The following is a 13793-nucleotide window of genomic DNA, read 5'->3' on the forward strand; positions in this document are numbered from 1 at the left end:
TCGTTGTTGTTGGTTTGTAGGTGTCAAGCATGTTTCTCTATGTCTGACTGTCAGTGACAGTGTTAGGTGTACACATGTGTGTGGGTGTGTGTGTGTGTGTGTTGTGTGTGTGTGTGAGAGTGTATCAGTGTTTATAACAGCGCATCACTCAGCCTAAAAGCTGTCGATAGGCGAACAGAAACGTCATCACACCGTCAACGCACTGTAAACCCAAATGCACAAAAATAATTGGCGTTTGTAGAATATTTACAGGTGAGTAATTATCTACTGTTAATTATCTGCTTATTAACATGCTAATTAGTTGCCCTAATTGCTATTGATTAGCTGCTATTAATTGCTATCAATCTTCCTGCAGTTTCCTGTGCTTGTTTTGATTGATAATCCCTAAAAATCAACATTGTAAAATGTTGTTGTTGATGTTTTAGTAAAAGTGTTCAAGCTATTTTGAGTGATTAGAGTTTGGGACTTTGATGAAGTGATTCAAATTTCTATGCTTTTGTTATTGGTGGCATTTAATTACTTTTTTTTTTCCTGAATCAGTGTTTTGTTTTTACGTCAAATTAAAAGTACAGAAGCCTTTAATTATATTTTATTTTATACATCTGGGTTTACAGTGGGCTTCACCTGTCAGTTAAAAATGTCTTCTTCTTTCTTCACGGGTTTTCTGACCTGACTGCACTCTCCAACAGGTACAGGCTGAAACACTGACGAGGCCAATGAAATGTTGGAATAATGTTTTACTATGTGTATGTTATGGTTACAAAATGCTATTTATCTCCCGAGGATCTTCTTTATTACTTTCTAATTTCGCTGGCGTCTTTAGTGTTTTTCTGACCCACACAGTGTGAACGGCAGGTGGATCAGTGGTGTGGAAGTCGTCGGTATTACGTCACCTGTTACTGGTGGTCATGGGAGTGTGTGTGTGTGTGTGTGTTTCAGCCTGTCCTCTGTCTGAGAGCGCCCATTGCTGCTCATCTCGTCAAAACTATCTCTCCTCATCCTTAAATACAATAGAACAAGTCACTACACTAAGTGTAATATATGCTTTTCTCCAGCCTGGCTCTCTCTCTCTCTCTCTCTTTCTCTCGCTCTCTCTCTCCTCTAGGCTGAGACTGAACTGAACTGAGCACCAACCTGGAACAGTACACACACACGATAACAGAGTATTATTATTATTATTACTGTAATATTATTACCATTATTTTTCGATTATCATTACTCCCTAATCTAACATGAAATCAGAGGTTACACTGACTGACTGACTGACATGCAGCACCTGGGAGAGGAGGGGGTCGAGGAGAGGGGGGAAGAAGAGGCGTGGGCGGGGAGGCAGGGAGGGCGGGCAGCACCGAGCGGCACGAGGGTGGTGACGTCACACCCAGGGGGCGCTATGGGGAGCCTGATGGCGGCGAGTACACAGTGTGTATGCTTGTAAGTGTGTTTGTTTGTTTTGTTTTTGACTAGTGATGTCCTCCGCAGCGTGAAGAGGGGTTCAGAGAAGAGTGTTTGCAGCAAAATGTGTGTATGTTTGTGTGTGTGTGTGTGTGTGTGAGAGAGAGAGAGAGACCTGTAAAAAAGAGTTTAAGAGTTTAAAAAGCACCTGAAGGTCGTTTGTATAAACGGAGAGTTGGGGAAAAAAACTCCTTGAACCTGCTGCTGGTTTGTAGTTTTTTTGTGTGTCAACGTGCAAGTGTGTGCACGTTTGTGCGTGTAGTCTGCACGTGTCCAGTTTGTGAGCTGGTATCGGAGGAAAGGTCAAAGGATTGAAAATAAAGGCTTCTGGGAAGAAGAAGAAAAAAAAATAAAGATGGTCGTTTGAAGACCAAAGCACCAGACTGAAAGGGACGACAGCCCTGTCTAAATAAAAGCATACAGCAGAAATGTGTGCATCATCGTCATCATCATCATCATCATCGTAATGACTTCACCTGCCTGAGAATATCCCAGCATGCATTGGGCATCATAAGGCAGCAGAGGTTGCACCCTTGCATCTTGTAAGGAAGTGTGTGTGTTATTTATACAGGACTGTGTGTTTCAGTCGTAGGAAGTAGAAAACCAGCAGAGGGAATGTCTGGTTCTGGTTCTGGTTCTGGTTCCACTGGACGTCGCTGCAGTGTTTGTGGGTCTGAATTTAGAATGAAACTGGGGAGGAGCTGATAGAAGGGTGTGTGAGGTTGGACCAGAGGTGCTGACTACTACCTGGAAGACTTTGGGTTTGAATCCCGGCAAAATCTCAGGAAGATCCTCTTTCAATTCTTTACACCAAGATCCAGAGATTTTTTTTTTATCTGAAGGTGACAAAGATGTTCGTCATTAAATGAAAAATGATTATATTCTAACATTTTAAATAGTTGATTTTGACTGGACTTTGGTTTGAAATAGTTTAGAAATCTCTACAAATGTTTGTTTCCCGTTAAAAAGGTTTGTCCTCACAACAAGATATTAAAGCATGATACCAACCCCCACGAAGCCGCCCTGTGGGTGGTGAGTCTGTTGGAAAGCACCAAGTGGGATTCGAACTTGCCCAGGAGGTGGACCCTGGGGTTCTACACCAACCACAGAGACACTGCCTCTGGGCCAAAGCGCCCCGTTTTTTAAAGCCTTTTTTTATTATCACCTGCAGCCACAATAGTCAAGGCGTTATTTTTGAAACATTACTGCCATCCAGTGGCCATTTCTTTAATTTCTACGTTTCAAGTTGATTTAGCACAGAAATAAAGCCAAATAACACATGACGTCATTTCACTTCCTAAAGTGCCTCCTCCACCTGCTTGGACTTTTATCTGACCGTTCTCCTTCAGGGACACAAAACTGCAGCGACGTCATCAACCAGAGACCGTTCAGTCTCCATGAGCACCCGAAGACTGTCAGTGTTATTAGAGCGGCACCGATGGACACCAGCACCATGAGCATTGACTGCTGATCTGTGTGTTTTGGTGTTGTGAGTGTTTGTTGTACCAACGATAGTAAAAAAAAAAAAAAGAAAAAAGAAAGAAAGAAAGAAAGAAAAAGAAAAGAAAGAAGCACTGTTTCTAATCCTAACCATATGGATACAGTGACGTGTTGTGGTCGAGAGGAACTCACAGGTGTGATGACCATGAGGTTCACACTGATGTACATGTGGATACGTATGTAGCTATTGTATATATTAAAAAAAAAAAAAAAAAAGAGGGAGAGTTGGGGAGATTTTTGTGAGCTTTTGGGTTTGAAGTCCATAAAGCCAGAGGACATCAGTTTCAAGGTCGGACAGGAAGTTCAGGTGTGAAGATTAACAGTACGGGAACCCTGCACAAGGGAGTGGCTGTTTGCCAGGGTTCACTCAAAGGCTGTAAATAGAGATGGACCACACAGGAGCTCCCTGAACATTGTGATCGCCCCCTAGTGTCAGGCTGCGGTGTGATCCATTTTAAGGGAGTGGGATCTCAGCTCATCCCTATGACGTTGTTGCCGTTAAAGGGCGAAGAAAGGTCCGAACTCAAGGAACCGCACATCATGACACGAACATGAAAAACGCATTTAACTTTTTTACGTTTTGGAGACCGAACATTTCTTCACTACCGGGTGCATGATCATGAAATCTGACGTCAGCCAAACGAAACAGCAGCGCCCCCAAGTGGAACAAATTGGAATCACGTTTGTAAAAGTATAGAAAGCGTGTGGTCCATCTTTACTTACAGTAATGTGTGTCAGTAAAGTAGCACCAGGGCACTGAGGTCAGCCTAAGGTTAACAGCTGTGTGATTATTTGTTTGTGTGTGTGTGTGTGTGTGTGTTCGTCATCCTGCGTCAGGCAACCTTCAAACTGACAGTAAAATGTGTGTAAATATCTGCGTTTCCTCGTCACTTGATGTTGGAGTTGTGTGTGTGTGTGTGTGTGTGACAGCAAGAGAGGGAGAAAGGGTTAATGTATGTGTGTGTGTGTGTGTGACTAATTGCAGGCAAAGTACTCCTTAAGTGGGGCGAAGAGGTGCCTGATGACGGGGACGCTCCAGGAACGACCCAGCAGCCTTTGCCTGGCGAGACGACTCATGTTGGACACGTCAGTGTAGTGGACGGGGAAACCAAAGACCCTGGAGGGAGAGAGAGGCAGAGAGAGGGAGAGAGAGAGATTTTATTTACAACCAGACCACAACAATTTTAATGTCATTGCAGCAAAACATGAGGTATTTAGTGATAAACTCATGCGTGTGTTTAACGCCCCCTGCTGGTATATATATATATTTGTGTTTGTTTTATTTAAATATTCATTTGAACTTACTATGTCAAAAAGTAAACGGTTAATTTTATTGTATATGTTTTTTTTTTTTAATGTGACAGCATCATGACCTTTTGACCTCTTTGACCCCTCCCACCCTGCTGACCTTTGACTGGTTGAAAACACGAGTTGGGTGGTTTGACTAGCACTAGACACAGAACAGTGAGGTGTGTTGAAACAAGCAGATGAACACTCTTACTTCTCCATCTCAGTACACCACAGGATGTCCTCCTTGTTGTCCATGAAGACGGGGAAATGCTCGTCTTTCCCCTGCTTCACAGAGTTGGAGCGGGTGGTTATCGTACGCAACTTCTCAAACTGGAATTTAAACATCCAGAACCAAACACACACACACACAGACACAGACACACACGCAAACACGTGCATTTAAGTCCTACAACTGTCTGCAACGTCATCAAAATTAAATTGAAATAAAAAAGTAAACAGTTCCAGTCACGTGGACAAACTGCTGCACTCGTCTGTGTCATGTGACTGCTTACCACAGCTTTAAAAGTGAGCCAAAAAACACACTCACACACACTTACAACCACACACGACCACATTCTCTCTCTCTCACACACACACACACACACACCTTGGCTGTGCGTCCGTGCTCCAGGCAGTCCTGTAGGTCCAGCCTGTCGTTGGCCATCGGAGTCAGAGGTCTGTAAAAAATCGCAGCGAGAGAATGTTTCTAAACGTGGAGCAGGTGAAACAGTCACTCACATTTTTTTTCTATACAAGACACAATGTGTTTGAGTACGTGTTTGAAGGTAACACCTGGACATTCCGGGCAGGTTCCCCCAGAAGTAGCGAGCGCGGTGGGCAGCGGAGACCTCCTTGGCGTCGATCATTACTGGATTACACTGTGGGTTCACAGCAGAAGGTCTTTACTGTCGATGTCGTTAATGACGTGTGTGTGGATACGTGGGAGACGTTACGTAAAATTAACGTCAATAAATCATTTTCTAATGTGCTATTTTTAAGAAAAGGTTAAGGCAGTGGTTCTCAAAGTGGGGGGCAGGCCCCCCCACAGGTCCCACCACAGCTTTTGCATTGATTTGACTTTATTGTTTTTGTTTTTTGTGCCGTGTTCTTTATTTCTGTCAATCCATCGTGATTTGTCCAACTTTTTTTTAAAACATATTTCACTGTTATTTTATTTAGTTTCATTGATAAAATGCATTAAAATCCCTGGTTAATTTTTCATGTTTTTGTTGATTTCCTCTCACTAACTTCACCAGAACTCCTATCCACACGACGCCGCGTGAGTCGGCCAGATGGTCGTACCTCTAAGAAGCGAGAGATGTCCCGTTTGTCGCTGACTCCCATCGCCACCACGTTCTCAAACAGCCAGAAAAACGGCCGCTCGTCGCCAGGTTTTGGTCGAGCCTCGTGGAGCAGACGGTAGAACTCAAAAAACAACCGTCCGGTTCCCTCTGCGCCAGACGGACACAAACAGGAGTCAAATCCAAAAATCTAAAATGTTTAACTCACATATGTGTGTGTGTGTGTGTGATCCTCTGAGTTGGTCTGGACTGATTCTAACCAAAAAGGCCTTTCCGTGCAGGGTTGACTATGGACAGGTCGTTGCAGGGACTTCCACCGATAACCAGGTCAAATGGCCCCCACTCTTCAATCTGCAGAGGACAAAGAACATCAGAACAAGGTCAAGATATGAATAATAATTTTTTTTTAAATGCAGCAAAGTTTAGTAGGAAGGTAAAAATGTCAATACATTGAAATATCCAGTGATATTTAACCAGTAACTGCGATGAAAAAGAAAAAAAAAGTATATAATTTCACTTACATGTTTGTGAGTGACGTTACGGACATCGCCCACGTACATGATGCGTCCCTGGTGTCGAACCATGCCCACAGTGATGGAGTCTTCGCACACCTCGGAGGCCACGTACTTGTCCACCTGGATACCCAGGTCCTTCAGCACCAGAAGTCCTGAGGGGGGCAACCACCAGAGATGAAAAAAAAATCACATTTATATATACATTCTGGTCTGAATATACATAATAAATAAAAAGGATGTGCTTGCCTGTGGCGATGCCATCAAACAAGGAGAGGACTCTGATTGGCTGTCTCTTCTCAGCTGCCACAGGAACATATAATTTGGGGGGCTCCTGCAATAAGATGAAATCACGGAGGAGAGTTCAGTGACCACCCTGGCGATGATGAGATGAATCGTACGAGGAGGAAAAAAAACTCCCGACTCACAAATTCCTGCTCATGGTTGTTGGCGAAGAAGTGCTGCAGCCTGCAGGGCCAGTCGTCCCGTCGCCGCAGTAACCCGTAGGTGTTTCGAGGTCCGCACATGTAGCAGTTCCACGGGTCTTCTTTGATGGCCGCCGCCGCCGAGCCGGCGCCGACCAGGAGATCCACACACTCCACGCAGAAACACCTTCACACACACACACACAAATATTAAATGTATATGTATGTTACAGATTAGAAGACCTTTGTCCAGTGACCCATATCCAGAGCAGCGGTAAAGTACGGTACAGGACTGACCGACAGCAGTTGTTGTTGCCACACATCAGCACTTCCCTGCCTCCACAGCAGATGGTGCAGTAGGACTGGTAGCCGTCATCGTCGTACTGATAGGCACACTCCAGGAAGGAGTTCTGTTCAAAGAAGAAGAAGGCGGTGAGTGCAGTGTCAGCGCTGAGCAACAGGATTTAAAGGTACAGTTCAGGCTATTTTAACAGTAACTTTAACTTCTAGGAATAAAGAAAAGAACTCCTGTGATCCAATCTTTTATCTTATTTCACTGACATTTTCATTACTATTTACTAGATAATAATCATATAGATCCACTAAAAACACTTTATTTCATTTTTTTAATCTTACTTTGCAGCCCTGGCACATGGCTCCAACAAAGAGAGGATGCTCCAGAGAGACGTTGAGGCTCCCGCAGGAGATACAGATGTCTGAGTCAGAGAAAAGGGAGAAATAAACAAACATTTACAGCTGTATTATATAAATATGACTTTAGATCAGTGATTCCCAGCCCCTGTGCCGTGGCACACTAGTGTGCCGTGGAAAATTATCCAATTTCAATTAATTGGGCTGAAAAATATGTGGCACACTAGTGTGCCGTGGAAAATTGGGCTGAAAAATATTATTTATTTTGTGCTGATAATTTTGCTTGTCAAAGTGTGAAAGGCAGTGCAATTAAACACTCTTCTGCTAGGTGGCAGCAGATGGCTATGAAAACTAAAAAAAGAAAAAGATAATCAGAGCTGTTGAAGAAGATTTTTGTGAGTGTCTTTCTTCAATTCCTACCAGTATATCAGCGCTGTCTTTAACTAAACAGGCCTGAGAGATCTTTGTGAGTGTCTTTCTTCAATTTTTTTTTAGTCAATTAATAAATGAAAGAATTTCAAAGCATCAAAATGAACTCAGTAAAATAGTAAAATAAGGACTTTTTGTCCAAAAAAAAATACAGTAATACATCAATGCAAATGCAATACTGAGGTTTTAAATATCCTTACAAAATAAAAACATATTTCACACATGGAGGAATAATTTTAAGGCCTTCAATTACACAGTATAAATTTAGTAGAACATTCAGTAGATTGTATATATTTTATGGTATACAATTAGGACCAGAGTTGTTTACCTTCTATATTCCTGGTCTTCTTCTTGATTTCATTTATAAGCCTCTCTGGAAAACAGGAAATGTATATTTTATTCTAACATATGGACAAATATACCCTCCATACAGACGAACAGTCTGCAGACCGACGTGTTTACCTCGGGTGCCCTCGTCGATCACCTCCCTGATCTTGGCTTTCTCGGCTGAGTTCTTGCGCGGTTTCTTTGCGGGCGGCGGCGTGTACGCGGCCTCAGGCTCCGCCCACATCTCCGGGTAAACTTCTTTGTAGGGATTCTGCTCCTCTGTGAGCGTGAAAGGAGCAGAGATGAAACTCAACCGATCAAAGAGGAACTCACAGAGGTAACAGGTCGGTGCAGGCAGAACCACCTTCACCTTCCGGAGGATCCAGAGACTGAGGGCCGTTGGGCAGGAAGCCTTTCATGGCCCACTCTATCATCTGTCTGGTCTGTATCTCCACGCCATCGGCATCATCACTGGCATCACAGGAAGGAACGGGTCGCCCTGCCCTCACACTGGCCACCTGATCACACACACAACCAAACATAAAGTATCAAACTGCAACGTCAACTTCCTAAATTATACATATGAATTAATTTATTATTGTAACTTTTTTTTTTTTACTTTTTTAATTTAATTATTTAAATTCTTTATTTAAATTTCTACTTATCTCCATTTTAATATTTATTAGTAATTTTCACACAATATAATTTTAAAATATATACAAACATTTCTTATTTTATGAAATTGTTTAAAATGTCATTAAATAATTGGTAATTAATTTTTAAAATGAAAGTAAACAGTTATAAAAATATTGTATTGTAAAAATATAACAACACGTTTACAATAAATAAACTGATGATGTAATGTTGATTTATGTGATTATTAACTATTTTTAATTGTATCTATTTTTAGTTTAAGTTTAGTTTAGTTTTTGTATTTATTTCACATTTATTTATTTTAACCTTTTGTTTATTTGTTTTCTAATTATTACTAATAAATGAATTTTTATGTTTATATATTTTATGTTTATTTTATGTTTTATGAGTGAATAAGCTCCAGTTTGTTAACATTCTGCTGTTGGCTTCACTGTGACATTATTTTGTTATTTCATATGAACATTTTTTTTTACATTTTCAAATCCACATATTGCAGCAGCGGAACTTTTATTTTTTTAGACTGTGTTTAAGCTGTGGGCAGGATGAGAGCAAACACCTCCACAGCAGAAAAACCACATTAGGTCAGAGTAGGAGGAAAACGGTGACCTCTTGACCTCTACCAGTGGAGTCGTGACTTGAAAGATGCTAATGTTGCTAACAATAATGGTGGGTTAATGACCTGCAGAGCCTCGAAGATGGCCTTCCTGTACATGGGCTGTTTGTTGTAGGTGGGCTGGTGGAAGGCAGAGGAGAAGGAGCTGAGAGGCATCAGCTTCTCCACACACACCTGCAGAGGAGGAGAGGAGTGCATTCCAAGATGATAAAGCAAATAAAACAACACATCATCCCATTTATATCCGTGTTTTGCATTTTCCCGACAGCTCACTCACCACAGAGAATTTGCCGTCACCGAACCACATGACCCAGCGGGTGCCGTCGGCAGCTCGACTCCGGCCGCTCATCCACCAGGAGACGATCCTGCCGGGCCACCAGGAGAATCCTCGCAGCTTCCCAAACACCAACGTGCCGATGCCAAACCCTCGACCGTCCTTCAAACACACACGGTATATTTCCTTTAATTAATTAATACGGCAAATGTACGGTCAGTGAACACCACACGTCCGAGAATCCGAGATAAATCAGCCAGTCGTCTGGCTCCTCTGTGGACCCTCGCCACCTTTTTAAAATAAGATTTTTCTGGCACCAATCCTGAGCTCTATACTCGGGCGTAACCTCGGGCGTAAACTATTTTTTGGGGCTGATGATAGTCCACTCCAGACAAAATAGGCTGCACATATGGCAAACTTTTCCCTAGGACAGAAAAGGCATCACTGGGATTATTTGGTCTCTGACTGGTTAGTTTATTGTTGTAGTTATTCAACAAGACAAATACAAATACAAATCTAAAATACACCCGAAATAGTAAAAATACAAAACAAACAAACAAAAAAAACAAGATTATCAAATGTATTAATACAAACCATGAGTGTCTGCTCCACATTAGCAGTGTGTGGCTACATTCATATTGAAAACAAATGATTAAATAGGACATTGTTCACGGGAATTACATCAGCTAGCATTAGCGTTAGCTTCTTTACATCAATCATTCTTACATTTTTAATCATTTTAATCTAACTACCTGGTACTCTATCTCTCTGGGCGTGGCCTGGTCTCCTCTGGCTGCCGGCTCCGGCGTCACGGCGACCGTTGGGGAGGCGGGGTCTGTGTGTTGCTGAGAAGGTGGAGGGGCGGGGCTACTTGGCTCCTCCTCCTTTTGAAAATCAGCCTCTGACAGGTCGTCCATCACGCTCATCTCTACCTCTCTGTACGCCCGGCGCTCTGCCTGCGACGGGAACACCGAGACAAAGGCCATGATTACGGGCGAATATTTGAAAGCGTAAAAGAAATCAAAAGGTTGTCACGTAAATAAACGCTGATGACCAACAGAGCATAAGTACGTTTGACAGAGTCAAAGAGAAGGTCCAAAATAATCCTCTGTAAATAATGATTCCATATCGTACCAGCAAACAAAGGTCCAATGACAGAATGACCAAAGGTTTGGTTTCCAAGCACAAAGATTCCCTGGTGCTCAAAGTAAGGGGCGGTTTACTGAGCTAATACTACTGATTCATAACTTAAAAATTTGTTTTTAATGAGCACAAATTAAAATCTGGCTTTATGCCTGAGAAGAATACTTTACATAATAGGATTCCATGACAATTTAATAATCCATAACCACTTAGTTATTAAGTTTCGTCGGCTTAAAATAAGACTTGAAACAATGAAACAATGGGCCATTAGTTGTTCCGGTATGTGAAGGGCAATTTAGTGAGAGGTGAAGTGAGGAGATCACAGTTGGCTGCTCTTTGGTTTTTTTTTATTAGAAGTCAACTACACTAGTCATCTGTGGTTTATGGAAAAGCCTTACAGAAATAAGGTCACTAGTTTGATTCCCTATACTCTGATGATGCCACCTCTTCCACTACGACAAATGTTTGAACCCTAACAATCCCATATTGTTACTATTGCTACTGTAGAAACAGAACTTTTCTTTAGCATCATGTTCTCAAACTTAGCTGGGTTCTTTAGCATCATGTTCTCAAACTTAGACTTAAACTCAAACTTTTTTTTAAAGGTCACCATATGTTGAAAGTCTAACGTGAGTTGTTTTTGTCAGCAGCTCAAGTCTCTTTAAATGGCCGCCTGTATATCACTGACGGACTTTATTACTGACCAGTCAGTCAGACACTGGAGAGTCCAGTGTTCTGTTGTTGTGATTTTACTGCTGCTGCTGCTGCTGCTGCTGCTGCTGCTGCTGCGTCCACAGACCAACACTGGGGTCGTTTAAGACGCTCCTGTAATTGATGTTTTCTTTATGTGGATGCTGCGCCCTGATCTAGATGAAGAGCTCGGTGCCCCCTGGCTGTGGGAACAATCCTTTTGATTGTTCCTCTAAACAGGAAGTGAGTGAGAAGAAGAATGGGTGAGGGGGGGGCCAGTGGGGGGTTCAATGGGTTCAGCTGAAGGCTACAGAGAACGAGAGAGAGAGGGAGAGAGTAAATAGGATAATAAAATAAGAATAGAATAGAAAAGTTTGAACAAGGTTGGATGGGAGGGAAAATAAACATTTTCTGCTCAAGTATTTTTTCAAGTCACTTTTTTTTTTCTTTCTGACACAACACACGACTAAACGGACTAAAACCGCGGCGCTGAAGGTCACACATTCACGACACATTATGTATTTATCACTGGCATTTAGAGAATTTTAGTTTCTCCTAATTATTAATGTTATTATATTTATGTCTCACACAGAAGAGATCGGAGATAATGTTAGGTTATGTTGAAACTGACGCACGACTTTGTCCGAGTCCAATGTTTATAGAGAGCAGTGTAAAAAATCTGTTGGTCTGAAACAGTGATTCTCAACCACTGGGTCGCAGCACAGCCGAGTGAACGTGGACCATGTGCAGCTGCGGTGTTGATCTTTGTGTTTCCTGGTCCGTCTGCTCTTTAGGAAACAGCGGTGGTACAGTTTTATTCTCTGGTCCTCTGTCTGAGAACATGATCTCTGGGGAAGACTATTAAATATATCAGAGGGGGGCGTCGGTGTGTCTGCAGGGAAAAGTGTGAGAAATGAGGCAAGAAGTGTTCCTCACAATAAAACTGCTGAACGTTCACTTTTTATTCCACTTCTGAAAACTTCTGGTGGACTCTTCTCTGTTTTCGTAACTATTCTCCAGCGCGCTCCACTGACGCTTCCTCCTCACCTCAGATAGCCTGAGAACACAACTGTAGGAAATGAGACGTGAACAAAGCTGCGGCGACGAAAACACAGACGCTGCCAACGCCGCAGCGTGAGAACTCAGTTTGAACGGGTACTTGGTGGAGTCTGCCGTCTGGTAACGTCAGTAAAATGATCTTCAGGATAATTAGACGATAAAACACTGTTAGTCAAAAGGAAAATTTAAAAATATATATATCATAATGACGTCCGCCTGGGATTTTCATCCAGTTCCTTCCGTACAAAATGAGTCATTACAGAGGGACTGGTTTTTCACTATCTGCACTGGAAAATGAAAGGAAGGAAAATGTCCATCTAGGCTTCCGTAGACAGGGTTTTAATGCCAGACAATGAATGTGATTAGTGTTTAGCACAGAATTACAAAATAATTAGCATTAGCTCATATAAACTATATATTAAAAAAACAATATGTAGAGTTAAAAATAAATAAATAGCTCAATGTTATTAGTCGTATGATATTTAAAAGTGGGTAAAAAAAAACTTGGGTTCAGAAAATTAGGGATAAAAGTTACCCCAGTAATTGCCCTACAGGTAATTAGCGTATTTCATCGAAGGACTATGCACTGTGTTGAAAACAATAACAGTTTTCTAGCAGCACAGGCCACTTCACTTGAATGTACTTGAGTATAAAATAAATACCGTCTAGTTTGTATTCATAAACTGTAAAGTCAAGTGTCAAAGTTTAGAGAAATACGAGTGGACGGCTGGTGAAAGACATGACGGTGTTGTAACCCTGACACAGCTCCAGCTTATAAATAATCATGACATCACTTGTTACTATGCAGCCAGAACGTCTCTCTGGCCCAGATGTCAAACCTCACCACTCCTGCAGAGCAAACTCCGTGACCTAAAAACACACTTTTTCTCTTTTCTGTCCTCCATTCTACTCCAGTGCAGTGAGGGTGTGTGACCAGCAGGGGATGAAAGGAAGAAGAAGAAGAAGAAGAAGAAGAAGAAGAAGAAGAAGAAGAAGAAGAAGAAGAAGAAGAAGAAGAAGAAGAAGGTGGAGGGACGATGACTACGACACATAAATCCACAGAGAACAGACTGTAAAAGTGAGAGTGTCGTGTTGTGACACTTCTCTCCTCTGGGTGACCCCCGAGTCAACACATCAGTCTTTCTTTGCTCCTGTTGACCTCTGACCTCATAAAAATCCAAATCAGGGCTGTTACACGGATCACAGTCAGACCACACGCACAAACACACAAATACACACATACACGACCAGGAGTGTAAGAAAATCTGTCCATGCTCTTAGTGTTACCTCCAACATCTGGTGGACAAAACAATGGAAACGACAACTAGATTTAGGTATCAGAAATACAAAAATATGGGTCGGGGACAGAAACATGACCGTCGTCCAAAACACTACGAAATATTTTAGACCAACAGGAATATTTCTCTGCTGACATGTTTTTAATCCAGTTGCTGTACCAAACTTTTTTTTTTT

The 13793-nt window shown here is 42.0% G+C and overlaps 1 protein-coding gene across 15 annotated transcripts in view; it reads right to left on the minus strand.

The window, feature by feature from the left end:
• Positions 1–508: 508 nt before the first annotated feature.
• LOC103381119 (DNA (cytosine-5)-methyltransferase 3A-like) overlaps positions 509–13793 on the minus strand; it is a 41627-nt gene continuing 28342 nt past the window's right edge. For 8 of the 15 annotated variants that reach the window (XM_025056959.1, XM_017033740.2, XM_017033734.2 and 5 more), the window contains 17 exons: positions 10181–10384; positions 9432–9590; positions 9221–9328; positions 8252–8405; positions 8023–8166; positions 7889–7933; positions 7117–7196; positions 6778–6890; positions 6484–6667; positions 6305–6389; positions 6065–6210; positions 5804–5894; positions 5545–5693; positions 5035–5120; positions 4850–4919; positions 4454–4572; positions 509–4069 (listed from right to left, as the gene is read on the minus strand). In XM_025056959.1, coding sequence (XP_024912727.1) covers positions 3928–4069; positions 4454–4572; positions 4850–4919; positions 5035–5120; positions 5545–5693; positions 5804–5894; positions 6065–6210; positions 6305–6389; positions 6484–6667; positions 6778–6890; positions 7117–7196; positions 7889–7933; positions 8023–8166; positions 8252–8405; positions 9221–9328; positions 9432–9590; positions 10181–10384 — 2079 coding nt within the window. In that variant the 3' untranslated portion in view covers positions 509–3927. The remainder of the gene's footprint in view (positions 4070–4453; positions 4573–4849; positions 4920–5034; positions 5121–5544; positions 5694–5803; positions 5895–6064; positions 6211–6304; positions 6390–6483; positions 6668–6777; positions 6891–7116; positions 7197–7888; positions 7934–8022; positions 8167–8251; positions 8406–9220; positions 9329–9431; positions 9591–10180; positions 10385–13793) is intronic. The other 7 variants (XM_017033741.2, XM_017033739.2, XM_017033738.2 and 4 more) reach the window with 4 other exon arrangements.

This window comes from Cynoglossus semilaevis, chromosome 7, assembly GCF_000523025.1.
Source record: "Cynoglossus semilaevis isolate Cse_v1.0 chromosome 7, Cse_v1.0, whole genome shotgun sequence".
In the NCBI taxonomy this organism is placed as follows: Eukaryota; Metazoa; Chordata; class Actinopteri; order Pleuronectiformes; family Cynoglossidae; genus Cynoglossus; species Cynoglossus semilaevis.